The sequence below is a fragment of the Narcine bancroftii genome, chromosome 3 (assembly GCF_036971445.1).
Source record: "Narcine bancroftii isolate sNarBan1 chromosome 3, sNarBan1.hap1, whole genome shotgun sequence".
Lineage (NCBI taxonomy): Eukaryota > Metazoa > Chordata > Chondrichthyes > Torpediniformes > Narcinidae > Narcine > Narcine bancroftii.
The window spans coordinates 347,065,405-347,093,020 of record NC_091471.1 but is presented as its reverse complement, the minus strand read 5'-3'; the positions used below and the strand labels follow the sequence as shown (position 1 = coordinate 347,093,020).

At 38.2% G+C, this 27,616-nt stretch overlaps 1 protein-coding gene across 4 annotated transcripts in view; it reads left to right on the top strand.

Annotated features, from left to right (window-relative positions):
- Positions 1–27,616, top strand: part of LOC138759353 (myosin-10) — a 141,262-nt gene that overhangs the window by 107,367 nt on the left and 6,279 nt on the right. For all 4 annotated transcript variants that reach the window (XM_069929580.1, XM_069929579.1, XM_069929578.1 and 1 more), the window contains 18 exons: positions 38–169; positions 1,380–1,586; positions 2,090–2,227; positions 3,852–3,975; positions 7,037–7,208; positions 10,443–10,655; positions 11,679–11,823; positions 12,111–12,317; positions 12,829–12,933; positions 13,914–14,066; positions 14,791–15,039; positions 15,356–15,568; positions 17,023–17,235; positions 18,975–19,136; positions 19,347–19,475; positions 20,910–20,998; positions 23,760–23,883; positions 25,766–25,974. In XM_069929580.1, the coding sequence (XP_069785681.1) occupies positions 38–169; positions 1,380–1,586; positions 2,090–2,227; positions 3,852–3,975; positions 7,037–7,208; positions 10,443–10,655; positions 11,679–11,823; positions 12,111–12,317; positions 12,829–12,933; positions 13,914–14,066; positions 14,791–15,039; positions 15,356–15,568; positions 17,023–17,235; positions 18,975–19,136; positions 19,347–19,475; positions 20,910–20,998; positions 23,760–23,883; positions 25,766–25,974 (2,984 nt within the window). The remainder of the gene's footprint in view (positions 1–37; positions 170–1,379; positions 1,587–2,089; positions 2,228–3,851; positions 3,976–7,036; positions 7,209–10,442; positions 10,656–11,678; positions 11,824–12,110; positions 12,318–12,828; positions 12,934–13,913; positions 14,067–14,790; positions 15,040–15,355; positions 15,569–17,022; positions 17,236–18,974; positions 19,137–19,346; positions 19,476–20,909; positions 20,999–23,759; positions 23,884–25,765; positions 25,975–27,616) is intronic.

The following is a 27,616-nucleotide window of genomic DNA, read 5'->3' as shown; positions in this document are numbered from 1 at the left end:
GTTTCATTTACCATGTTTAATTTTTTGTTGTTGTTAGGTTAAGCCACTGTTGCAGGTAACGCGTCAGGAGGAAGAATTGCTTTCCAAAGAAGATGAGCTGACAAAGGTGAAAGAAAAGCATGTGAAGGTGGAAGCAGACCTTACAGCTATGGCAAGGAAACACCAGCAGGTGTGTCGATTTGTGAACATGTATACGGCCATGAGACTTGAAGCTGTAATATGACCTAAACAGATAAAATTAAAATTTGTTTTTCCCCCAGAAGCAACGAGCCCATCCTAATAATGAATTATGGGCTATTTTTGCATAATTTGTTGCAAGCATAGAGTAATTGTTATTTTAAAAAGCACATGACGTTCTGAGCTTTTGAAGTAGAGGGAAGGAATGTTGAAGTAACCAGCTGCCAATTTTTGGTGCCATATTTTAGGGAAGGAGTCAAGTCTTTGCACTGAGTGTCTTTAAAAATAAGATTCAAAGATCTTCAATGTTGAGGATAGACTGGCAATCTTTGGATTAGACATTTTGAAAGCCTTAAAATAATGAATGGTGGAGAGTCTGGTGGAAATAAACTTTCACCATTAGCGGAGCACTCAGGAACTGGGTGGGATAGAAGAAATGTGATTGCCAAAGAGTGGCATGAAGTGTCGCATGGTGAGTTGTTTAAGATTAGCCTGTTGAAGAGGGAGGAGGGTGTATCAGTGAAGACAAATTCAGTGGTTAGGTTTCCAAGAGCCGAAAAGGTAAGCAAAAAGTTTACAGGGCTGGGAAGTGGGATTAGTCATTGCATTGCTTCCATGCACTCTCAGGCTGGTCTTGAAGCTTCAGCTCGTCTTGGATTGTGATTCTGTTTGGAGACTGGTTTGCCACCAAAATTACTTTATGGTTTAATGATCTGGGTTATTGCTGCTTGTTGGCTGTTTGTGTGTAATGAACTGAAAAGTCAAAGCATTCATTTAGGTTGAAGTTGCAAAGACAATTCCTAATGACTTCTATGCTTTGTTCTTGACTAAACTTATTTTAGGTAGGGATATAGCATCTGAAAGGAGATGGGGTAGAATTGAAAACATTTTAGTTGGGAATGGATCCTTCCAGAAAGCTGATGTTTGATCAGTCTCTTGCATTTTGCAGTTGGATTACTTGTGCTGTGAAGAAGGTTAAATGTGAGAATTATGTACAGATATTTTGATTAAGGATAAAAGTTTAAAACTGCTCTATTTTTAAGCATTGCCCACAACTATCTGCAGGTCCACGATTGAATTGGATGGTTATGAGCTCCATTGTGGATATGTATTTTGATTTGTGCTCCTCATGCGAAGGATTGTGCAAGTATGATTTGTTGCTTGGTGCATCAGTAATGAAATGTCATGAACGCTCCACCTAGATAATTGAAGAGAAGAATATTCTGGCTGAACAGTTGCAAGCCGAGACTGAGCTCTTTGCAGAAGCTGAGGAAATGAGAGCACGCCTGGCTCATAAAAAGCAAGAACTGGAGGAAATCTTGCATGATTTGGAAGCAAGAGTCGAGGAAGAGGAAGAAAGGAGCCAGCAAATGCAGAATGAAAAGAAGAAAATGCAGCAACACATTCAGGTGTGTGCGCAGTTGATAACTTTAAATTTGGTATCTTGAAAACCGTTGTTGGAATCATTGTTGCTTTGGGGAACAGTTTTATTTCTTGGATCTAGGTTTATTAGCCAGATTGATCCTGATTGATCATGATGTTCAGTATTTTCAATGCAGCATCTTACTGACCTTGCTCCTTGGTGAACTATACGTTTTAAAACCTATTTAAATCATGAAATTACAGAAAATAATTCCTATGCACCTGCAATTTTCAAAAATTGCCCGGTAACATTAAACAATGCTTTAAGCGGTCTTCCTCGGCTGACCCCATTCTTGCCACTGGTCATTTTTTCCCCACACATCTGTCAAACCTTTCAGAAATGATTTGGAAAAGGGAAATCCCTCCCAATACTCATGAATGTTCACTTCAGCCAGTAATAGTGGTTGCTTATTATTAGGGTTTTGACTCGGCTGAGATGAAGCCAAGGTGTACGCAAACCTAAAGTGATTTGGTTTTTTCCTTGCACCAGGATCTGGAAGAGCAACTCGATGAAGAGGAAGGAGCTCGGCAGAAGCTTCAGCTCGAGAAAGTAACAGCAGAGGCTAAAATCAAGAAAGTGGAAGAAGAAATCTTGATGTTGGAAGATCAGAATTCTAAATTGGCCAAAGTGAGTTACACTATTAGAGAACTCCAAAATGATTTTGTGTAAATGTCCATTATCAAACTAAAAATAGGATTTTTAACAATTGTGCATTAAATAATTGGAGAATAAGGAAAATGTTGGATGTTGTAGGAATGTTGTCTTATAAAGAGTTGAAAATAAGAAAACAGAAATGGAAAAGGAGGAAAGGTAATGATGGAAAAACGGAAAGAGAAGATAAACAAAATATAAAAGGGCTACGCTGAACTATATGACTTTAAATATTAATGGAATACATAACCAAATTAAAAGGAAGAAACTACTAAATTTAAATGAATAAATGTATTCCATTAGAAAAAATAACATATAGGTTAATAAATAATATTGAAATATTCGAACAAGTATGGGAGCCTTACATTAAATACAATAGCGAAAACCTACCGGGACAAACATTACCTAAGTTGATGGAAGGAGAAGGAAAGAAAAGAATGGACTCAGTAGAATTTCTGGTGTATTTTTGTTGAATGACAACATTGTCTGACTGGCTTAATGCAACCTAGATTGTATACCTAAAATGGATGAGAGGGGAGGTGGGGGGGTGGCTTGGGAGGAGGGAGGGGGGGGAGAAAAAGTCACTGTATATGTGTGAAAAAGAAATAGTGTATATCATGACTAATGTGATTTATGGTGTGAAAAATAAAAAATTTTAAAAAAAATAATTGGAAAAATGTTCTTATAACTATTTAATTTGTATTTCATATTTCTCGTTTTTAAATTTCTTGTTTGATATGTAGCATTTGAGGCTTCCAGAGCAGATATGATTGTAGGGTTTAAAATCCTTTAAGAGACACATGTTATGTGCATTGAAGAGAGATGTGTATTATGTGCTGTCAGCAGAATTTCAGTTTAATTTGCGCAAATTGCCCACAAACGCTATGGATCGAAGAACCTGCTCTCGTGCTATACTGTTCTATGCTTTTGTTTTTAATCCCCTTGTCAAAATAAAGGCTGCTTTATTTTCTACAGTGCATTCCTTGGCCAATCACTCCTTCTCCTAGCGATGCCTTTAATTTGTGAAAAAGGATCTAAAATTCTTACCTTAACAACACCACCACCACCATCTTTCCACTGGCTCTGATGCGTGCTCCATTAGTTATTTGTGGAGTCTCAGCGCTCCTTCGTGGCGTCCATCAGCCCAACCCGACTGGTGTAGACTCTGGGCAGGCTTTAAATGGAGCCGACAGTGGTTTATCTTAAAATATCCAAATAAAATTTAAACCTTTAAAATAATTGTGATGTGCTTTTAATGGCATCCACTGGTCAGTGATAAGTGGCAGATTTTTGGGAGGGTCGTCTTGTGCAAAGGAATCGCTCAAAAAACCCCATTTTTGGTGGAAATTCCAGAGCCATCCTAAGTGCCGGAATATATAGTAATTAACCTGGCATCATATTAACAGCGCTTCTTCATTCTGATTTCAATGTTGTATATTCCTTTCTGAATTAGGCCATTTAAGATTTAAGCATTTCCCTATTTATTCAATGGTAACTCATTACATGTTTGGGAAAATTGTTAAATTTGGTGGGGGGGGGAAGAAAGACGTGCTTTATTAAATATAAGCAAATAACTTTTTGTTTAATTTCAATGTGATAGGAGAAAAAATTGTTTGAAGACCGACTTTCTGAGTTTGCATCACAGCTAACAGAGGAGGAAGAAAAGGCAAAGAATCTGAGTAAAATCAAGAACAAGCAGGAAATGATGATTACAGACCTGGAAGGTATGATGGGCCTTCATTCCAGGCCTTTCTAGACACACACAGTTTCACACAGGATGAACCTCATTTGCTTTGACCCTTGAGTCCCTCTCACGAAGTGGGTGCATTTGACGTGACAATTAAAATGTGAATTTTGATGAATCAAAATGGAACTGTTATATTCCAGTAGTGACCCATCAGGTTCCAGAAGGGAAGCATCAGCATGGTCTACTATGAGACTAATAACCCTTGACAACGATTTTTTTTTTTCAGAAGTTCTGCTTCTTGAAAAAAGAGGATTATGATAACAACTTCAAGCTAAATACAGAGAAAATTTCAGATTTGGAGTATCACGTAGGAATTTGGAGGAACATTAAATCATCTTTTATTTAATTTAGCGTGTTCAATTGCATAATGATGCTGACACAACTGACCTAAAAACGTTTTGCTGCTGATTTTCATTTGTACTCAGCATCTGATGCCTCTCATGTCAGTGTCCAACAAAAGTCGGCCAGCATTGTTGGATTCCAGTTGCCCTGATACCACTTTCTCATGGTTACAATGGCCTGGGGTGGAACCTTTCACCATGCTCGTCACTGACCGCACCAAGATCAAGCACAAATTTTCAATGACATGTTGCACTTCATGGTTTTGTCTGTTTGAAACATCATATGACAAGAAATCATAAAAAAAAAACCCGTGATAGGAAAATGTTAAGGTGAATTTTGTGATCAGCAGCCCAAAATCCCTAAAATATACTCAAAAATGTTCAGGAAGCTTTGTTGTCCAGTGTAATCTGGAGGCCAGAACAAACGATTTAGATGTATTTAATTTCTTCAATGGCAAATCTTGTTTTGTGAAACTCAAAATATAAAATGTCAATTACCTGGACATTTAAGGTGAGGGGGATGGAGAAGTTTAAAAGATTTCTTTCCAAAGTGCCTAGAATGAGCTGCTGGGGTAGTGGAGAAGCAAATACATTATTAACATTTAGGGGGCTAATGTGTGGGAAAAATCGGGATGTGCATCACATACAGGCAGAAGAGATTTTGTTTAATTTGGTATTGTGTTGAGAACAGACATTGTAGGCCAAAGGACCTATTCTTTTATTGTATTGTTCCAAGTTCTGAACAGAACTGGTTATTTAAAAATTGGTTATCTTTGATCTTGAGACTACCAAATGATCCTGTAAACTGCTTGATCTTTTTAACTTGCCTATGCAAATCTGGACCAACAGCAAGATGATCTCGACTGCATTATGTAAGCCATAGCTCAATTGGTTATGTGGTTTAAAATGACAGATCTCCAGAGTTTTCTCAAGGTAAATTGGAGATGGACACATCCTTGTAATAGGGAAAAAAAAGTTGTTTCCTCAAAGTAGATCATCGCCAACTTATGAACAAAGCAAGGCAATATTTTTGGATGAAAATTCTGACATGGCTTTTAATTGCATTAATGATTGCTCCATATAGATGGTTAAAATAGTTCTGGGCCTTTCAGCTGAACTTTTATTCACCTCATTTTTAAAATAATTGTAAAATTTATAATACAAAATTGGTTGCTTGAGTCTTTCTTAGCTGTTGCACTGGAATATAGACTGAGTCTTGGCTTCACTGGCAAGTCCCCAAAGGTTTTTGCAGAATCTTTGCCTTGGCATTCCATGGTGGTTAATCTTAAGTGTTACAAGATCAAACCAGCAACAACAAAGAAGGCATATCACACAGAGGTGAACAATTACTTTATTAACAACCTTCAAACTTTAATTCAAAATCCCCCCCCCCCACCACCTTTTATAACAATGCCCATTGGTTGCTAGGCAAATTTCTATAACAGTGTAAAACTAATAAATTCCCCAACCTAAATATAACATATGCAATTAAAGTCTAAGTTATATTTCCAACCAGCCCACAGAAAAACTTAGACACAAAACACACAAGACTCACAAAACTTCGATTTCAACCGAAGCAAAGATCATAAATAAAATTCAGTTTGTTTGGTAAACTGAAGCCAAAAGATCTTTGAAAGAGAGAGAGAGAGCACAAAATTTGAAGTTGTCTTGTGTTGCTTGCAGAGAGAGGAACAACTGGCTTGGTCCAGATCCTTCTGGCTGCCTTTGGAATGTTCATCCTTTTTGAAATTCCAACATTCTAAACTGTCCTCCAGACCATGACTCATGCTCTGTGCCTTGTTCAACTCCACAGCACCCCCCAGTGGTGGTTCATCATCCAAGTCCAGAAATCTTTAGATCATTTTCTGCACATGTTCAGTCCGTCTCCCACTCTCTCAGCAGTTCACCTTCACCTTGGCAAACTGTCACTTTTTAACATAAACCACACAACACATAGGCCAATACACAACACAGAACTCTAACAATGGGCATAGTTCCAGATGTGACCGTTATCTTTTCTCTTGCTTTGTGCAAGAGAAATCACCGAATCTGGCAGTTTATTTGTCACAGAAAATTTTTGTTCTAAGACATAGATGAGGTAGACAGTCAGCACCCTTTTTCCCAGGGCAAGAGTAGCAAACACCAGAGGACATCTGTACAAGGTGAAGGGAGGTGAGATTTTTAAAGAGCTGTGGGTGTCTCAAATGCATTGCCAGGGGTGGTGTAGGAGGCTGGAGCAATAGGGCCATTAAAGAGACTCTTAGACTGGCATATGGAGGAAAGGAAAATAGAGGGTCATGAGGTAGGGAGGGTTTAGTCTTTTTTTTGGTAGGTACATATGGGTTGGCACAACATCCTGGGCTGAAAAGCCTTTACTGTGTTTTAATGTTCCAAGTAAAACTGGTGACTCATTCAACCAGGGTTGGAATGGGCAGTGAAATCCAGCAATTTGATTTCAGTTTGTTCTCTCTATCTTTGCTCCACCTGGTGCATATATACAAAATCTATTTTCTGCGTGTTAAAGTAGCACAACTTTATGAAAGCATAAATAAATGCAGCTTCAGTCCTTTAGCTTGTGAACGATGGTTGTCACTGGATCAGAATTCTAGTTTAAGTTCTGGAAAGTGGAACTCTGATGTTTACAGGAGAAATGAAAATGCATTATTCATTTTCTTCTCCAATTGTTATTTTGTGTAGAACGTTTAAAGAAGGAAGAGAAAACCAGACAAGAACTGGAAAAATCAAAGAGGAAACTGGATGGTGAAACTACTGATTTGCAAGATCAAATTGCTGAATTGCAACAGCAGATCGAGGAACTGAAGATCCAATTGGCAAAGAAAGAAGAGGAGTTGCAGGCTGCCCTGGCCAGGTCAGAGTCCAAAAAGAAACTCAGTTTTTGTTATGATGTAGACACAGCCAACGTTGCTAATCTGTTCCTATATGCCCTTGAGATGGTGATGGTGAGCTGCTGCTCTCTTGAGCTGGTGTTAATGGCATAAAAGGAATTGCTGTCACACAGTGAGACATTCTAATACCAAGCTGCAGATTTGATGGTGCTGTTATAGCTCTGAATATCTGTATTACTCAATGGTCGAGAGTGACCGACTCTGGTGATGGACAGGATGTCAATCAAATAGGCTGCTTTGTATTAGACACTTGGCTTGCTTCCGGGCAACCAAGAGTAATATATTTTGGGATTGTAAGGTAATCATTTAACATTGATTTGTCGTAATTTCTAAATGGGAGGGAAGGAAGCAGTGGAGGCCCAAGGAATCTTGGGATTGAGGGGAGGAAGAGAAGGAATGAAGGGATCTATTTGCATTGGTCATTAAAATATGCAAGATGAAAATACTTCTGAAGTTGGAATTCTGAAGATAAAATGTAAAGAAATAAAATGTCAATAGTCAGTGTTGCCCAGTACAATACAACTCTCGATCATCCAAAATCCTCAATTATCTGAAATTTTTAGGGGGGAAACTGAGGGTAGCGTTAGCTAAATTAGCAGAGAGGTACAACCAAGGTGGTTTGCAGTTACCAAACATTAAAAATTATTATAGAGCGCACAATTAAGGTATTTATCAGATTTTTACCAGACTGGACTAAGATAGAACTAGACAAAATAGGGGAGAAGTTACTGGAACATATACTTTAAAAGTGGGATGAAAAGCTGGTGCAATATAAAAGCTCACCAGTATTGCATCATTTACTTAATATATGGAAGAAGGTCCACTTAGAAAGGAAAAAAATGAATTACCAAATACCAAAATTATTATTGACGCAAAACCCAGAATCCCTTTTACAATAGATAACCTTTCCTTTAGAGAATGGGATAGAAAATGAATCAAAAGAATAGAAAATTGTTTTTTTGGGAAATAATTTATTAACACTTGAACAGTTGAAGTACAAATATGGAATAACTCATGGTACAATATTTGCATATCATCAACTGAAAGCTTATTTAAAGGATAAATTGGGAAACAGACTGAGATTACCAGAAGGAAGCAGCTTTGAATATGTGATTACAGACACAATGATAATTAAAAAGATTTATAACGAACATGTACATTAAGCTGGAAGATCAGGAAAATGATGAAATAAGCTATAAACCTAAACAGAAGTGGGAAAAGGATTTAAACATAAAGATAAAAAAAATGAAACATGGGAAAAGTTTTATGTTCTGGAACTATGAAGAATATAATAAACACAAGGTTTTGTGAGATGCAGTATAATTGGTTACACAGGTTATATATCACGCCTCAAAAGTTATTATCAGATAGATGTTTTCTCTGTAAGTAGGAAATGGGAACAACAGTACATGCAATTTGGGCATGTAAGAAAGTGAAAATGTTTTGGGAAGATCTAAATCAGATATTAAATAAAATCACAAAAAATAACATACCAAAAAATCCAGAGATCTTTCTTCTAAGTAATATAAGTAGTAAGGAACTAGGCCTCAAATTGGATAAATCGCAAAAAAGATTTATTATGATAGCCTTAGCAGTAGCAAAAAAATGTATAATGTCAACTTGGAAAATGGAAGAGAGCCTGAAAATACAGCAGTGGTACATGGAAATGAATAAATGTATTCCATTGGAAAAAATAACATTTAATTTTAAAAAATAAAGTCACATTATTTGAACAAATTTGGGAACCATACATGGAACATTACAGAGAGGGCTTGCCTTGGACCTCCACCCCCTAAAATGATAAGACAAAACAACTTGATCCAGTGTGTAAAAGTAGATGACACATTTTTCTTGTTTATTTTTCATTGTGTGATGACATTGTTTAATGGTTTTATTGTATTGTATATGTTGAATATTTATTGGTTTTGGAGGGGGAGGGAGGGTAGGGGGGGTGAAGGGAGAAAATGCCACTGTGTATATTTAATGAAAAACGTTTGTATATATTTTGGTTGATATGGTTCACCGTGTGAAAAATAAAAAATTATATTAAAAAAAATTATCTGAAATTTTTTTGGGCCTAAAAGTGACCTCTGTTTGGCTCTGAAATTTTTTTTTGGATGATTGAGGAAAAATCAGTTATCCAAATGTTTTTTGGAGTCAAACTAACGCTATAGGTTTAAAAAAAATTTGGAAAAATCTCTGAGTAGAATCTTGAGTTTTTGGTGTTGTTCAGGTTGGGTTTTTTTTTTTGGCGAGATTTATTTCATGTTCAAATAGTCTTCTCTTGTTGTTTAAATACTGTTAAAAGTGATTTGCTGTCACTACTGGGCTGTTTTTATTTTAAAAATGACCAGTTATCCGAAGATATCGTTTATTTTAAATAGGCCCAGACCTGACTGTTTTGGATACATAATCTGTATGTATCGGGAGCACCGGCACTAAAGAGATGGGGATTTTGCTGCAGTTATTCAAAGATGAATTAGGCTATACAGAGAACACTCTTCAGTTCTGTGTTCCACATCTTGGGAAGGGTGCATTAGTCATGGAAATATAGTTTAGTTCTAACAGCTGAAATAAAGGAACAAATTACTAAACGATGCAAAGATTGTAATCTGGGTAAATTTGACTCAACTAGGGCCCTGATCAAAGTTTTCTAGCATTTCAGAATGAACTGTATGCTTCCTCTCAGTGTAGAGTGTAGAATTGAGGTGATAAATTAAAAAAAATAGAAGCAGGCTTTTTGGAAATGAAATTGGGAAGCTATTACATGCAAAACATGATATTTGAAACTTCTGCAGTTAGTAGGTGATATTACATCAACTCGATTTTTAATCCATGACTTCTCTTAGATCATGGATAATACTGGGCATGAGATCAAAGTATGTATATGTCTTCCATTTGAAGACTGGCCATGAGGTCAATGGCTAAAAGTGTCTACTCTTATTTCTATACAAGAACAGTTGGGTGACCTTTGTTTCTTTGCTGTTATTAAATACTGTTTTATCTTGAACTACATGTGGACCTAATCTGTAGAAGCAAAATGTCCTGCTGAACTCTGCAAACTAAAAAGTCTGAATTTGAATGATGGTTGTGGGTTTGATGAGCTCTTGTGTCAGTTTGAGTGAAAATTTGCCAACTGCTGAAAACACAATGAATGGAGTGATGGGTGATGTATTAAATCCATGGTTCCCTTTCAGAGGTGACGACGAAACTGTTCAGAAAAATAATGCTCTCAAACTCATTCGAGAGCTGCAGGTTCAGATTTCTGAGCTGCAAGAAGACCTGGAATCAGAGAAGGGTGCCCGCAACAAAGCAGATAAACAGAAGAGAGACCTAAGTGAAGAGTTGGAAGCTTTGAAGACTGAACTGGAGGATACTTTGGATACCACAGCGGCACAGCAGGAACTAAGGTAAGGTTTCTGCAAGGAAACAATGCAATTTATTTTAAACTTAATTGGTTTTATCATTTGACTTGTAAAAACTTGTTACATTTTTTATTCCTCATTTAAAAAAAATATACAATGTATTGGCTATTTATTTTTAAAACAATAATTGCAGTACCTAGCCATTATTTGAATGAAATACATGTAACAAATGGATCTTTTGAAAAGATTTATTGGAATCTTTGGAACTGGAAAAGATTTCATTAAAAGCCATGCAAATTCTGAATGTCACCAAAGCAAGATTCTTATGTAAATTTACATCAAGACCTTCCAAAAGCTGGGAGATGAGCAGGTTGCCGGCCAACTAAAAATGTTTGAGATTTGTTCTTTTATGTAATTGAGCAATCTGGTACTGGCATATACTCATGTTTACTTGAATGAGGACTTTCAGAGAAATAAAATTCTGAGCACTGGTGCCTTCCAGGGCTCGTGACTTTATTGTCTATTAATGCAGTTGCAATGATATCAATGGGGATGATACCCCAGTCAAGCCTGATTGCTTTGTGCCTATATGCCTGCAGCCCTCGAACCTTCCTATGCAGTGTGCTGCTCTCCTAGTTTACAGGCTGATAGAGTGTGATACCATTATCAAAGTTGGTATTTATTGTCAGAGTACATGCATGGCATCACATACAACCCTGAGGATCTGTTTCCTGTGGGCGAGGCAGAATTACCACTTTATTGGTAGTGCAAAAGAAAAGCTGTACTCAATGTACATAGGTAAACAAATAAAGAAATGTAAACAAACTGCAATACAGCAACAACAAAAATCAATAAAGTGCAAGAGTCCTTGAGTAAGTCCCTGGTTGAGTTTGTTGTTGTTGTTGCGTCTGACGGTGGAGCAGCTGTTCCTGAACTTGGTAATGCGAGTCTTCTGGCAGCTGCACCTCTTTCATGATGGTTGCGTCTTCGGCATCAACTTGTGAATGAAGCAAGTCTATATTTTTGGAATGAAAATTCTGACATGGCTTCTTATTGGATTCATGATAGATCCAAACGTGAGCAGGAAGTGGCCGAGCTAAAGAAAGCCATTGAAGAAGAAACCAAGGCTCATGAAGTTCAAATCCAGGATATCCGCCAGAGACACAGCACTGCCCTAGAGGAGCTCTCAGAACAACTTGAACAAGCCAAGAGAGTCAGTACCACTGAACTTGTAGTGACTTTTTGAAATCATGGGATCATTACTCTGCATTCAACAAAACATTTGACAGACATCAACTTTGCATTATTTAATTTATTATTGCAACCCAAGAAAAAATTAGAATGTCTTGGTAGAGTGTGGCATAAAGTAGTTTTTGGAGATGGCCAGTATTATTTATTTCCAACTGGAGTAAATGTAATGGTCTAAAAGTTAACCTAAGCTTCAACTGCAAGTTGAGAACTTGCACAAGTGCCTTAAATTTATTTCTCTTTTGTAAACAGCACAAAGCCAACTTGGAGAAGAGCAAGCAGTGTTTGGAAAATGATAACAAGGAGTTGGCCTGTGAGGTGAAGGGTTTGCAGCAAGGGAAGGCAGAATCCGAACACAAAAGAAAGAAGCTTGAATCACATGCTCAGGAGCTGCAAGTCAAGTTTGCAGAAAGTGAGAAAGCAAAGTCTGATCTATTTGATAAGACCCACAAACTTCAGGTAAAAACTTGGAGGTACAAAGGCAGTAGTTTGAACTGTTTTTCAGTTTGATTTTTTTTTACCTTTAACCTCTTGTGTAAACTCTGGAACGGCAATAATTACAGAACAAGTCAGGATCTTTGCTCAGCAGACCTATCGATTGAAATGTTTTCCTTTGCAGTGGATCCATTGTGAATGATCAAGTAGCAGATAGAAGTCGGCAGCAAAGGGCAGCTGTCTGGACGGACGACTAGCTATGCTAGAAGCGAACTTGTCATTTCTGATCCTTTAAATTAATTCCACATCCAGTTGACTTGTGATGATTTGAACCACATTCAGAAGGTTTTCCCCAAAATTACATTTTTCAGAACATCTTAAAAATTCTAGGTAGTTGTGCAGAATATACAGGTTAAGACACTGAAAACACTTAATTTGAAATTGACACTGTATAGATATGTCGATCAAGTAAACAGCTGAAGGGAGATTTCTTTTATAAAGATGTATTGAAAATGAATTTCCACTCCTTTACTAGAATGAATTGGACAATGTCGCTGGACTTCTCGAAGAAGCTGAGAAAAAAGCCATCAAGTTGACCAAAGACACTGTCAATTTGGAATCTGCACTCCAAGATGCACAGGTATGTGAACTGACAGTTGAATGTAAAGCCTTCTAATGAAGTGCATTCTTAATCAGCAGTCCTTTGGGAGGAAGAAAAATGGGTCACTTCAAATAAGTTATTTTTGTTTTGTTTAACATCATGTTCAGCACAGATTTTACAGGCTGAGGAGTCTGTTCCTGTACTGTTCGATGTTCTTGTCTATAAATGGGTGAACGATTGTATGATTTCAATAATAATCTTGCATTATTTCCCTTTATAAAAAGTGGCTTGATCATACTGAGCTTGGCCATATATAGAAAAGTGCACAGAAATAGAGCGCCTTTTGAAGGCCGTGTTAAATACACCACAATTTATAGCCTGTATTCTTGTATCAGGGGATGGGGATTGCGTGGCCTGTTTTTTTTAAATAAACCAAAATCCACATTTTAAAAACTACACGATGGAAATCTCAAATGAAGACTGTGGATCAGGCAGCATCTGAGACCAGGGAAACATTCATGTTTCAGGTCAAACTTGAAATGTGTGATGCGTGATTCATTTTGGGGGGTGGGGGGGTGGGAAGAGTGTACCCATGAATATATGCAGCAATTAAAGGTTCATGGTTGGAGTCCAAGCTTCCATCAGAACTGATAAGATGTCATCAATCTGATGTTTCTCACTGCAAAACAAATAGCTGAGCATCTTTATTAATTTTACTTTTTTTTACAAATGTTATCGAGCTTGTTCTCAGTAAAATAAAGCAGTGTGTTAAGTTTGAGTGTCTGTGACCCACGGAGTGACATGAACTCTCCATTTGCTTTGAAATTAATTTTTGGTGAGAGTCCGATCTCTATCTGAGAAGTAGTTTTCAAATGGAGTTTAATCCTTGTGGAAGAAAAACAAATGAGATTTTTTAATTTGGGTAAGCTTGCCACAACTTTTTGTTTTTGCATCAATTGTTTTTATTTTCATTTGTGAATTATTGGTCTGATTTAGCAATACGCTGTCCCATTTGACAGGAGCTACTTCAAGAAGAGACACGGCAAAAATTGAACCTCAGCAGTCGCATTCGACAACTGGAGGAAGAGAAGAACAATCTCCAGGAACAGCAGGAGGAAGAGGAGGAAGTAAAGAAAAATCTTGAGAAGCAGTTGGCCACTCTCCACATGCAGGTCAGTTGTTGAACCAGGTGGAGGAAGCTGCTGCCATGGTCAATTTCCCCAGCAGTTCTGTTCTGTTTAAATTATTTTATACCTAGTGAAAAAATAAGGTAACCAAGAATAATTCTGTTGCAAGTTCAAATTACATTTTCAAAATACTTTTTTAAAAACTTGAATTTAATTAAAGAAAAGATGGCAAAAGTATTGGCAAACTTTCTTTCACCCCGTTTAATGAATTGTCTGAATAATATTAGCCTGCAGGTCTGGTGAACAAGTAATATTGACAATTTTTAATATTTGAGCAGTTAGCACAATGCCTTTACAGCACCCCAGTGATTGGGACAGGGGTTTGAACCCCACGCTGTCTGACAGGAGTTTTGCACTTTTTCCCCGTGTCTGTGGATTTTCCCCAGGGGATGTAGGTTAATTGGGTGTAAATTTGTCTCGTGGGCCAAAATGGCCTGTTACCGTGCTGTAAGTTTAAAATTTTTAAATTTAAATACATTTTTTAAAAATTGCCTTTCTTATATTACTGAATTTTTAAAGTAACGATATAGTTATATTTTTACAATTTTTAAGTTTTTAAATATTTTTATTTTTCTTCTTGCATTGGGTGTCTGCTTTGCAATTAAGAATTAAGTGCCAAATTTATAGCTTAACAAGCATATTTCTTTGAATTTTGGAAAGGAGTCAAAGTCCAAAAACTGATCTATATGTATATATTATTTAAATTTAGCTGGTTGATGCAAAGAAAAAGGTGGATGATGATGTGGCGACAATAGATGGCCTGGAAGAGGCCAAAAGAAAACTTCTGAAGGATGTGGAAGCTCTCACTCAGCGCGTTGAAGAAAAAGCAGTGGCCTTTGATAAAATGGAGAAAACTAAAAACCGTCTACAACAGGAACTTGATGATCTTTTGGTGGATTTGGACCATCAGCGTCAAATTGTCTCCAACCTTGAGAAAAAGCAGAAAAAATTCGATCAGGTACCAGTAGCTGGTTGAAGTGAGCCTCCAAGAAATGGGTTTGGGAACCCGATGGTTGTAACGTATTTGACAGTCGTATGACTGTAATACCAGTTAAATTTCTGCATAGAGTAGCTGTTTGTTTGTTCTTGACCTCTGCGTTCACATCAGCGCTCTGTCAAAATCACTAAATTGATAAAAGCTACAGAGAATTAACATAATCCTATTTGAAATGTACACTTCACAGAATCCTAACTGAATTTTGTAGTTAAGGATTTTTGCAAATTGTAATTTGAAGTTTCATTATTCCAAATGTCTGTTGCTTTGCTTTGGTCAGATGTTGGCTGAGGAAAAGAGCATTTCTGCTCGGTGTGCTGAGGAAAGGGATAGAGCGGAAGCTGAAGCTAGAGAAAAGGTGACAAAAACTCTGTTGTTAACCCGAGCGCTAGATGAGACTCTTGGAGCTAAAGAAGAGCTGGAGAGACACAACAAGCAACTCCGTGCTGAAATGGAAGACCTAATGAGTTCCAAGGATGATGTGGGCAAGAACGTAAGTTCACTTTAAGGACCAGGGAGCAGTGCATAACTGAAACAGTAGTTGAGCATTTATAATACATAATTCTGACAAAGGGTCTATAACTGAAACGTTAATTCTATTTTTCTCTCTCCGCTGATGTTGCCTGACCTGCTACGCATTTTCCATTTTTATTTCAGGAGTATGGAGGATTGTTAATTTTACTTGCAGAATATGAAGGATTTGCTTTAAAGTCTCATTGACATCCTAAAAGAGAAAATTTGGGTTAAAGGTTCGATTGCAGACTCCGAATCCTGCTGGAACTAACAATTTCTGAGAATGAACTTCATTAAGATTTTCCACTTTACAGGAAGAAGTGAATCTGTTGCATTGTTCAAGTGAACCGGCGTGGACTTGAAGGGCCGACATGGCCTGTTTCCACGCCGTAAACAGTTATATTTAAAGTAATATTGGATTATATTTAGAAGCTTTCCTGTTGTAACATAATTTGTTACTTTCATGAGATTCTGTATTGAACCTATTCACGTGCCTTTAAGTCTTGGACTAAATATTGAAGGAACTAAGCAGTTGTGTGGTTACCTGAATTTTTTTTTGGATTTGGAACTAATTTGTATGCTCCAAGTTTTTAAAATGGTATGTGCAAAATCCGAGTTGTGACGTTGCCCTCAATTTATATTTAAAAAAAAATAGCAACTGTGGAGAATTCAAGATGAAAATTACTAAATAGCAAGTTTATTAGAAACTATCTGAGTAAATCGAACCGATGGTTCCTTTTGAATCTAAATTACAAGTTTTTTTTTGTCCCTGCCAGCACAGTAGAAAAGTATCAGTGGAGATTAATATTTTAATATTTCCTAAAATTTTAAAGATGACTACTGTTAGTTAGGTATTTGACTTTTTAAAAAAATCCTTTGGCATTCTCTTTCAAATTATGCCTATTCAAATCCGTTTGCTTGTGCTGTTATGAATTTTAGTCTAATCTGAAGTTGGAATTTTCAGTGGTTTCCACCTGATGTGGCATTGCATCCCTTCCAGGAAAAACTTCTTCAGTCAAGCCATCTAAATGTGTAAAATTAAAATGCATTTTTAATTTAAGTGTTAGTACACACAAGGATATTTTAATGTTGGGTACTAAAATGTATTAGATGTTAATAGTACTTTTAACCTTTCGTAGGAAAATGTTTTGGATGTTCTGGTCTTAATATGACAGAGTGTATTTAAAGGTTAGTATATACCCTGTAAATGTTCTGATGTAAATTTGTCCACAAGGTTTCAAATCCTTTGACATCACCTTATCACAACTTCATTATTCAATGATGTGATGTATTGGCAAATCATAAGGGAAGGTGAAGTTTCCTCAATGTTGCAGTGTAAGAACAACTACTTCTTGGAAAAATGATTAGCTGGAAATGGATGGGGGAAGAGGGTCAATAAATAGTTGTATTTAATTGATCTTGTTTCTTATGAAGGTGCATGAACTTGAGAAATCCAAGCGAGCTTTGGAGCAACAGGTGGAGGAGATGAGGACTCAGCTTGAGGAGCTGGAGGATGAGCTACAAGCCACTGAAGATGCCAAGCTTCGTTTGGAGGTTAATATGCAGGCAATGAAGGCACAATTTGAGCGCGACCTGCAGTCCAGAGATGAGCAAAATGAAGAAAAGAAGAGAATGTTGGTTAAACAGGTAAATTCCTCAGAAGATATCCTTCTCGCCAATGTCCTTTTCATGAAATACAAAGCAACTTTGAGTTGGAGCCAGAGTTTGACAGCATGGAATCAGGCCTCAATTCAACTTGTCCGTGCCAGAAATGTCTACATATACCAGTTCCAATTGCCTATGTTTGTCCCATAATCCCACCATACCTCTTCTATCTTTATGCCTATCTGTTGCAATTGTGCTTGCCTCTAGCACTTCTGGCAACATATTCTGCATATCTACCACCCTCTGAGCAAAAATGTGTTCCTCCCTTCCCCTTTAAAATGTTTCCCTTTACCTTGAATCTATTCTCAGTGCTTTAATAAAAATACAAAAATAAATAGCTTGGAGTGTTGATGGCGGCGGCTCTTTGCCTTACATTTTGTGCCATACAGTAAAACCCGTTATCTGGAATTCAAGCAAGAGGCAAAAAGAAAAATTGCAGAAAATAAATAAATAGGTAAAAAATTGAAAGGTTTAAAATTGGTGTGCCTCACTGTTAGTTCTCAATCTCAAGCAACTAGAGGATTCACTTCTCTGACAATCTCCTTAGGTGCTGGATACCAGGGCTTTTACCATATTGCATTTTCTATGAATAACAATAAAATAATCTTGTATCATCTCATGCCAAAATTAAGTTGCAGAGCATCTGCAGTATCTCCACTGAGCACCTTGGCATGATATTAAGTTAACTGGAATGGCTGCCAACTGACTTGGCACTAGCTTCTGAATTCACCTTTTCATTCGTTTGTCTGGCCACCTGTCCATTGGTTCCAAACTCGTGACCATAAATTGAAGAGATAGTTAAGTGCACATTAATGATAATTTTACCTCCTCCCATTCATACCTCCTTAAAATGTAACAGTTCAAACCAGAAGTATTGACTCTACATTCCTTCCCAAGGAGACTGTATGATCTCGGTTCCTCGTCTACAAGTGGTTATTTACTTGAGTTTAAGATTTGGGATTTCAGCCTGATTTTAATTTGCAGTTTAAATCCTACTGGATTAATATTAAGATCATCCATTTTTAGTTATGTTGAGCTCCTTGACCTTAGGTTCTGGTTTTATTCAAAAGTTCAGTTGTAAGTATCCATTGCAAAAAAAAATTAATTGTACATTTAATCCAACTGGCAATACACAACATATAAAACAAAGGTCTCAACATTAAACTTGGGATTTCAGTTGTAGGCTGCATCACTGTACTCTCATTTACCTTTAATAACTCTTGGTTAAATCTGACTGCTTGGGTTGTGCCTGTGGTTTACACACAATTGTGTATCACAACTGTAACTGAACGGGTCCATTGTCCGTGCCACCATTGACTGCATCTGGAGGAGTGAATGATTAGTTTCTTGTTTATTGGAACAATGTCCACATTATAAAGTTCTCTTCCTAGTGATCACTTCTGTTCTCCACAGCTCTGCCACAAGAATGCTACCAAATATTGTAGAAAGTGTTGGCCAGAATTGTCTTGCAAAACTGCATACTTTAGCTTATCTGTTTAGTGGTTGTTCATGGGGCCACTTCACACTAATGTTCTGATCATTTAAGCTGGCCCTTGTTCTGCAAGATAGGACAGAATTGTAATAGTGGATGGAAGAACATTGGGTATTTGAATAAACAACATTAAAGTAAGGAGTGTTAGATCTGAACTTGACATGCATTCACTTTGCTGAGGTTGAGCTTGGATTTAGAGTCGAGTTCAGTAATTGTATTCGTGCCGTAGGTGCGCGAGCTTGAAGTGGAGCTGGAAGATGAACGGAAACAACGTGCGCAAGCTGTTGCTATCAGGAAGAAGCTGGAGATGGACCTTAAGGATCTAGAAGCACAAATTGAGGCAGCAAATAAAGGTCGTGACGAGGCAATTAAACAGCTGCGTCGGCTTCAGGTAAATAATTTAAAACCTTCTCATTAAGCGTTACCCTACAAACAAAGGGATCATGGTTCTTCATGAAGTTGAAGACTATTATAAACTCCTTTCTACAATAACTCCCTTGAGTAAATGCAGAATTAAGCAAAATTAATAAGATTACACAAAGTGTATTTAATTGACTCTTGAGCTTGGAGGATGTAAACAATGCTCTCAAACCTTTCTCAGGCACAGATGAAGGACTACCAACGAGAGCTGGAAGAGGCTCGTGTTTCCAGAGATGAGATCTTCGCTCAGTCAAAGGAGAATGAAAAGAAGTTGAAGAGTCTAGAGGCGGAAATTCTACAACTTCATGAGGTATTTTGATTCTTGCTATCGTTTCCATTTATTGTAGGCATTTGGATGACATCCTATCCAAGGACTGGCGGCACATTTATGTGCACAAATTTCATCCTCATTTGCACAGGAAAAAAAGCAAGTTTGAGTAAAGAATTTTTAGATTGCTTCAATCGTGTAAGCAGATTTAGGGGAGTTTGATCTAGTTGACTGATTAGCTTCTGATCTCACTGCAAAAATGTTCAAAGTAAGCTGCAAAAGCTCTTAAATGGGAAAATCATCTTTGTAAGGCTGGACAATGCCAACAGTAGGGTTTCTCAAATTAAATGCAATAATATGACCCAACACACCACCCGATGGAAGCTGATTCCTTCTCCTGATCAGTGATGGGTTGAATTGGGTGACTTAAACCTATTGCTTGAATATTGTCTATTTCTATATTGTCACTAGCTTGTTTGTGGCTTGGATTATACAGTAGAGAACCTTGCATCCCAGACTGTCATCAACATAAAATTACAAAAAGACACTGATAAACCTAAGAATGTGCAAAACTGACATAGACAATGTAATTAAATCAGGGCATCTATTTGAATACCCCCAATGTTAGCTTATTTTCCCTCCTCTTTCCTTCCCCCCCCCACCAAACAATTTGTTGGGGCATCTGCCTATAATTTGCTCATATCTTGAAGGGCTCAAGCCCAAAACATTGGTTATGTATATTTATATTTGATACACAAAGTACATTGTTTGACCTGCTGAGTTTTCCTGCATTGTGTTTTTACATCGACCATGGTGTCTGGAGACTTTCGCGTTTTATTCCTATCCTCTGCAAAATCTCTTTGAGGGATGCCTACCCTGAAGAAGTTCTCCTTTGCTCTCTGAAGATAGTTTTGTGGGAATCTCTCTCACGTGATGATGCCCTCAAGCTTTATGACCACCCAGATTACCTCATGGCTGTGGGTCTGTGCTCCTCCTCGCCATTTTTTTCTCGTGCCTGCCTACATTTCCCTTATACCTTGAAGAAGGGCTCAAGCCCGAAATGTTGGTTGGTTACATATCTTGATCTTTGTTGTATAAAGTACACTGTTTGACCTGCTATGTTTCTCCAGCATCGTGTTATTGCCTCAATCATGGTGTCACAGACGTTTGTATTTTACAACCCTCGACTTCTTTTCAATATGTATACATTTTGCAAGACGAGTACACTGGGTATGTGGAGCTAAGAGAGATGGATGGCACCAGATTAAATATTGGGCATGATCTCGTAGATCATGACCTGGTAGATTGGGTTAATTGTTCTAAAACTTGAATTACATTTGAGCAAATGCACTGCAGCACTGATTTACTCTCAAGAACTGGTTGTCATAAGATGGAGATTGGTGGAAACCACTTTTAAGTTGATGCAATGACTGGAGCTGGGTCTTGCCTGGACTGAACTTTTGCACAATTTTGCAGGAACTGGCTGCTTCGGAGCGAACGCGCCGCCATGCAGAACAGGAGCGTGATGAGCTGGCCGATGAAATTGCCAACAGCACCTCTGGAAAGTAAGGAATTGGGTCAATGTCCCATTACTCCACTTCTTCACGTAAACTGGTTGATATAAAGCATTTGAGTTACCCTGATTTAAATTTCAATTAAATTGATTTACCAACAGCAACAACGGGTAGATCTGATGTCTACGGTTGCCTTTACATATCCAGCTGCAAGATATTATAGGAACCAACCTGGTCCGAGCTTTATGGTTTTAAGTCTTGCCTTTTAAGTAAATTTCAAAGAAGCGTTTGATTTCAAGATTGGCTTTTAACTCTAATGTTCACATTTTACTTACTGGTAATCTACCTCTGCAGGTTTATTCCCAGAACTGAGGTGCGGCAGCTTACTGAATTGTAACTCGATGGTGCACAAAGGGAGCATGTGGTCACATTTCAGAGCAGCCTTGGGTAACGGTTGCCTTCCTCTCTTGATTTTTTTTTTCTGCCATTTGTGGTTTAACAGCAACCCACTATTGCTTACCTGAGGTTTGTTGAACAAGTGACATGAAAGTACTCTTTGAAAGTCAGAGAGTTCATTTGGGGGGGGTGGAGCTGTAAGCAATATCTTGTGATTGCTGGTGGTCACTGCATGTTTTTTCCTAGCCGCATTGGACTCGGAATATTCTTGATTGATTTCCAACCAGACAGCAACAACGTAGACCTCCAATTTCTGTTACCACCCCTGGTCTCTCTCTTTCCCTCATCTCTGACTCCCTTCTATCAGCTCCCCATCCCCTTTTGAAAATTTTATTTATCATTTGTATCAATACAAAGTATAGATTCAATAACTTAAAAAATGATACAATAAATTTTTAATTTTCTCCCCAACCCCTCTCCCCCCCAAAAGAGAAAAAAAAGAAAATAGAAAGAACACCTACTTCTACATATATAATATTATGGACATATAATATTCATTGACTCTTATTTATTAACCGAGAGAGGTGGGAAAAGTGGAGGATGTGGATGGGCATTTATTCATAAAATCCATATTTGGTTCCCAAATATTATAAAAGTTTCCAATTCGATTCCTTAAACTATGTAATTTTTTTCTAAAGGTATACAATTTTGCATTTCCATGTGCCATCTGTCTATTTTTACCCAATTCTCAGTTTTCCACATGACTGCTATACATTTCTTTGCTGTCGCGTCCTTTCCTTTCCTTCACCCACCAGAAAGCTGTGTTTCTTAGCCCTCTGCCCTCTTTCCCATCGCTTCTCAATGTTTCTTCTGCTGTCCCACCTCCATCCACCTCTTACCTATCTGTCTCTATTCCCCCCTTTCCCATCACCTTTTTATTCAGGGGCCTGCCTGGTTTTCAGCCCTCCTGAAGAAGGGCTCAGCTGTTTCTATGAATGCCGTGTGATCTGCTGAGTTTCCCCAGCACTCTTGTGTACTGCATTGGACTTGGAACCATTTCAGTCAAATGCGAGAACCAAATCTTGCCATTGTAATTAGTGGTACACTTATTAAAAGAAAGATTCTTAATTCCAATAGAACATGACATTGTTTTCCCATGGGTAATTGTTAATAGATATTTAAGGTGGCATTGAAAGAAAAATGTTGATGTTTGTTGTTTCTTTATTTTGCATCCTCCTAAAGTCACAGCTCCAGCTTTTGCCTGATGATCTATATTCTCAACCATGGTCTAGATTTTGCACTGTTGGGAAATAATCAATCCTTTTCATTAGCTCTTCAGAAACTAATTATATCCTTGGTGGTTTCCAATTGGTTGCTTTACCAATTCATGAATCTGTGTGCTCTCTGTTCAGGTCTCTGAATTTGCTTTTCATTTCTTTGAAGCCACAGTGATTGTCCAACTTGATTAAGGTCCAAAGGTGACCTTTACTTTTAACCCCCCCCCCCAACTGCTCAACTCACAAGGGAAATGTGCTGGTAGATAATTTGACCATAGAGAGATCAGGTGTCAGGATTTTTCCATCTGCTTTGCATTTATTTTCTGGATTTTTTTTCCCCCGTTACGCCACAGAATTTAAAAAAAATGCAAACTGTACTCTGAGAAATACACATCTTTGCATTTGGCAAGATCTAATTGCTGGATTGTCAGTTACTGGTAAATTTTGTTTAAAGGTACAGCATCAATGTGAATAATTCTGTTCAGCTTTCTACAGTGATGCTCTTCTTCAGTTTAGCTTTTGTGTGCTCTATTTGCAGTATAAATAACGTGTTGAACAGTGGGCTAGCTGGCTTTATATCTTCAATCTTTTGAATTTATGTCATGCATACACAGATTACTATGTAATCTCTGAGAACATGGGAGATGAACTAGCCATAGTACAGCATGATTAGCATAGCGGTTAGTGCAGCACTGTTCCAGTGCCAGTAACCCAGGCTCGAATCTGATGCTGTCTATACATTCTTCCCGTCTCTGCGTGGGTTTCCTCCAAGTGCTCCAGTTTCTTCCCACCTATCAAAATGTATGGGGTTTGTAGGTTAATTGGGCGGCATGGATTAATGAGCCGGAAGGGCTTGTTACAATGTTATTTGTATAAATTTAATTTTTTTTTAAACTATATTACCCAGGCATTGAATTATCTCCTGGTCAGTGATACCTGATTAAATAGCTGATTAGCCAGAAATCAAATTTTGAATGGTTTTATTTCCAAAGTAGAATATTAAAATGCACATTTAATTATTTGCAAGCATGTTTCCCAAAGCCTTAAAATTCCAGCAACTCTTCCAAATTGATTGATTGTCGATAGATGTTTGAGTCGTTGAATCCCAGCACTAATGATTCCTTGTCGCGGTTCCTCAGGTCTGCTTTACTGGACGAGAAGCGTCGCCTGGAGGCTCGCATTGTCCAGTTGGAGGAGGAACTTGAAGAAGAGCAGAGCAATATGGAACTCCTAAATGATAGATTCCGAAAGACCACGATGCAGGTTTAATTTTTGGTTTGATTCAACTTCCTGTTGCAAAGCTTGTCAATCCTTTAGGTCTTTGACACTTTTTGTACTTTGCAAACTGCATGTGATACCGGAAATTTCTAACCAGTCTTTGTGCATTCTCCCCCGTGTCTGCATGGGTTTTCTCCGGTGGCTCCATTTTACTCCCACTGTTCAAAATGTACCTGGGGTGTAAATTAGGTGGCACAGACTCGTGGGCCAAAATGGCCTGTTAACGCGCTGTTTGTCTAAATTTAAAAATTTACCCTGTTACTGTATCATATGGTCCTGGATGATAAATCACAAATGCGGAAGCAGCACCGAGGCCACGTTACTTCAGTTGCTGAACTGACTTTGATTTTCATGGTATGGTTGGGTTGCCAAGTTTTAGTTCGAACAGTCCACGTACCTCGGTCAAAGATGGTTTCTATTCTTGCTTTCTGGTGAATTTTAGAGCAATTCCAAACTGGGCTCGTGGCTTCTATTACTCCTACCATAGTGGAACCCCAGGTGGAATGTCCTAAACCAGGGGTGGCCAAACATTGTTGGCTGTGGGCCGCATACAGGAAAAATGTAAAGAGTCATGGGCCAAACAATATTAAGCCTGACAGTTTTTGACCACTGTCGGCTCCTTTAAAAGGCCATTTAAAACCTGTACAGAGCATACGGTAGTTGGACTGGGCGGCTGGACCCCGCGGGGGAATGCTGAGCCTTTCGCTCTCCGCTGGTCCACGCCAGCGGCAGCACTACCGTTACAGCGGTTCCATCATTCCTTTTTCTAATGGGCCACTTGAAAATGGGCATCGGGGTCACAGTTGATCCGGGGGCTGTTGTTTGACCCGCCATGTCCTAAACTCCTTCTAACTAACCATTCAGTCCTCATCAGCCTTTGTCTACATACGGACAGAATTCTTATCAACTTTAGATGCTGCATATACTGAAGATCCGGGGAATTAGAAGACATCGCAGCTTGGAAAACAAAATTATAGTTGTCTGGATATTTTTTCTGTGTTAGCAGGAATATTTTGTAGAAAGCTGATTTAGGTAGACTGGTAATTGGATTTTCTGTGTTAGCAGGAATATTTTGTAGAAAGCTGATTTAGATAGACCGGTATTTGGATTTTATCTTGAATGTTAAACCATATCAGAATCTTTACATGATCATTAAATCTTTTAATTTAAACCAGGTTTTATGTGTTGATTTCTTATTCCATGCCATCTGCTAACTAACAATTTCAGCTGATCACAGCATTCTTTTGCAAAGTCAAAACATTCAGCTTTACATTTAGCTTATCAAGGTTTTGCAAGTCACCAGGTTATTGTAGTATTTAGACCATGCTTGGATACTGAAATGTTACTGGAAGCAAAAAGTCATTCAGAGTTCAAATTTGGAAATATTTACAACAGAAAGCATTCTAAAATTGTATTTGAAATTCCAGCTTTCTGTTTAACTTTGTTTATTTGCTTTTGATATATATTTTTTTTAAATCCCTTCCTTTCTTTTACAAGTTTAATTTAAGAATGTTGTATAGCTCAGCAAGAAATCAGACATTTGACTTTGCCAGATCAATGCTAAAAGACCTGGCATCCAGCACCTCTGGGGATTGCTCGATGCCAGATAAGTGAATTTTCCAGTGGCTTGAGATTGCGTGTTGTATGGATTGGTGAATTGACCCCTAGGGGAGCACCAATTTTAAACTTTCATATTTTTTACCTCTTTATTTTGCTTGATTTTCTTTTCCCTGCTTGTTTGAGGGAGCCGGTTGCTTGAATTCATGATAACGTGGATCTTTCTGTATTAATGCAAAAGACTTGGAGAGAAACTTGGCCATATGCTTGACATGTAATAGATCTGTTGTGATTTAACTTTTTGTGACAGGTTGAGACCCTGAATTCCGAGCTTGCCAGTGAGCGGAGTGCAGGACAGAAGAGTGAAAATGCGCGGCAACAACTTGAGCGGCAAAATAAGGAACTCAAAGCCAAGCTGCAAGAGCTGGAAGGATCAGTCAAGTCCAAATTCAAGTCAACAATTTCGGCACTGGAAGCTAAGATAGCACAGCTGGAAGAACAGCTTGAACAGGAAGCAAAGTAATACAAGCTTGTTAAATTTGATATGAAGCACCTGATGCCTTGGTTTAATAACACAATGAACTCATCCCACCAAGGCAGCAGAAAATGAATGAACACAGAAAATTACAGCATAGCCTGCATTAACCTATCTATTCCACACCCAGAACTCCAAGAATCTTTTAAATGTCCCTATTGTACTAACCTCCTCCCAGCGCCCAGCAATGTATTCCAGGCCCCCATCTGTGTGTTTTTTTTAAAACTTACACCTGACATCTCTCCAAAACTTTTTTCTATTCAACTTAAACAGATGTTCTCCAGTATTTGCTGGTGTTGCCCCAGGAAAGAGGAGCTTGGCCGTATCTATGCCCCTCATAATTTTGCACATCTCTGCCAGCCACTCTCAACCTTTTTCTGGCTATGGCCCCCTTGGGCCGCCTTCCCTGTGAAACAGTCCAGTTTAGTTGGTTGTTTCTGTTTTTCTCTCCCACTGATTAAATTTAAAAAAAAAATTGATTTCAGTCTGTGGCTCCCCCCCCCCCCACCCATTAAATGTGTGGCAGTCCCCAGGAGGGGTGTATAGCCCCTGTTGAGAATGGCTGCAGTCATCTCGTCCTTTGTAGCTTCAAAAGGAAAAGTCCTTGTCAACTTTGCATTGTAAGATTAATGACCTTTTCAATTTAACTGGTGCAAAAAAAAATGGATGTTTTTTTCCATAAGTCTGTATTAGTGTTGTCATTGACAAATAGACCCTAATTCAGGTGGTGAAGGGAGGAGGAGAACGTTTCCTTAATCCCAGGGAAAAAAAAATTGGGTGGAAGATATTTTTGGGTGTGGTTTGTTGCTGGATTGACTTGATGATTGTACCAGATGACATAAGGATGAAAATAGTTTGCATTCTATATTTCTGCTGATATGGTAGATTTTAACAAGAGTGCAGAGGAAATCCACCAGAATTTTGCAAATCAAGGCTTTAGTTTCAAGAGGAGATTAGATAGTCCACAGTTTGCATCTGAGTACAAGAGACTGAGGGAAACCTTGTTGAGGTTTCTAAAATTTTAAGGGCCATAGACAGAGTAGACAGCCAGTCTTTTACCAAGGGTAGGGGAGACTAAACTAGATGGCAGGAACAAAGGAGATGGCAGGAACAAAGGAGATGGCAGGAACAAAGGAGATGGCAGGAACAAAGGAGATGGCAGGAACAAAGGAGATGCCGGAGCTATTTTTTTCCACACACCGCATATTGGGTACGTGGATCAAGCTGCCAGTGGTCATCATGAACAGATTTTAGAAGGTATTTGGATGGAAAGACAGCAAAGGGATATTTCCCAAATGCAGGAAAATTGTTTCAGCAAAGATGAGCATCTTGGTTGGCACGGACAAGTCGGGCTTGAGAACATTTTCCTGTGTTGTATGACTCCTCGATTCAAGTGTTGAAACGGTATGCTTTGTTTATGGTCACTTTGTTTCGATTTCAGTGTCACGAGGACTCCATTAAAGGGCATTCATGGTGGAGCAGAGAAACCGTCAGTGAATAGATGTAGTTAGGATTGGAGTTGAGAATAATTTGATTGTTTAATAGTTCTGTGCAGTCACCGCCCCAGTTGTCACCGAAGTCACAGTCACCACTACAATCGTTGCCGCAATCACCACCATAATCATT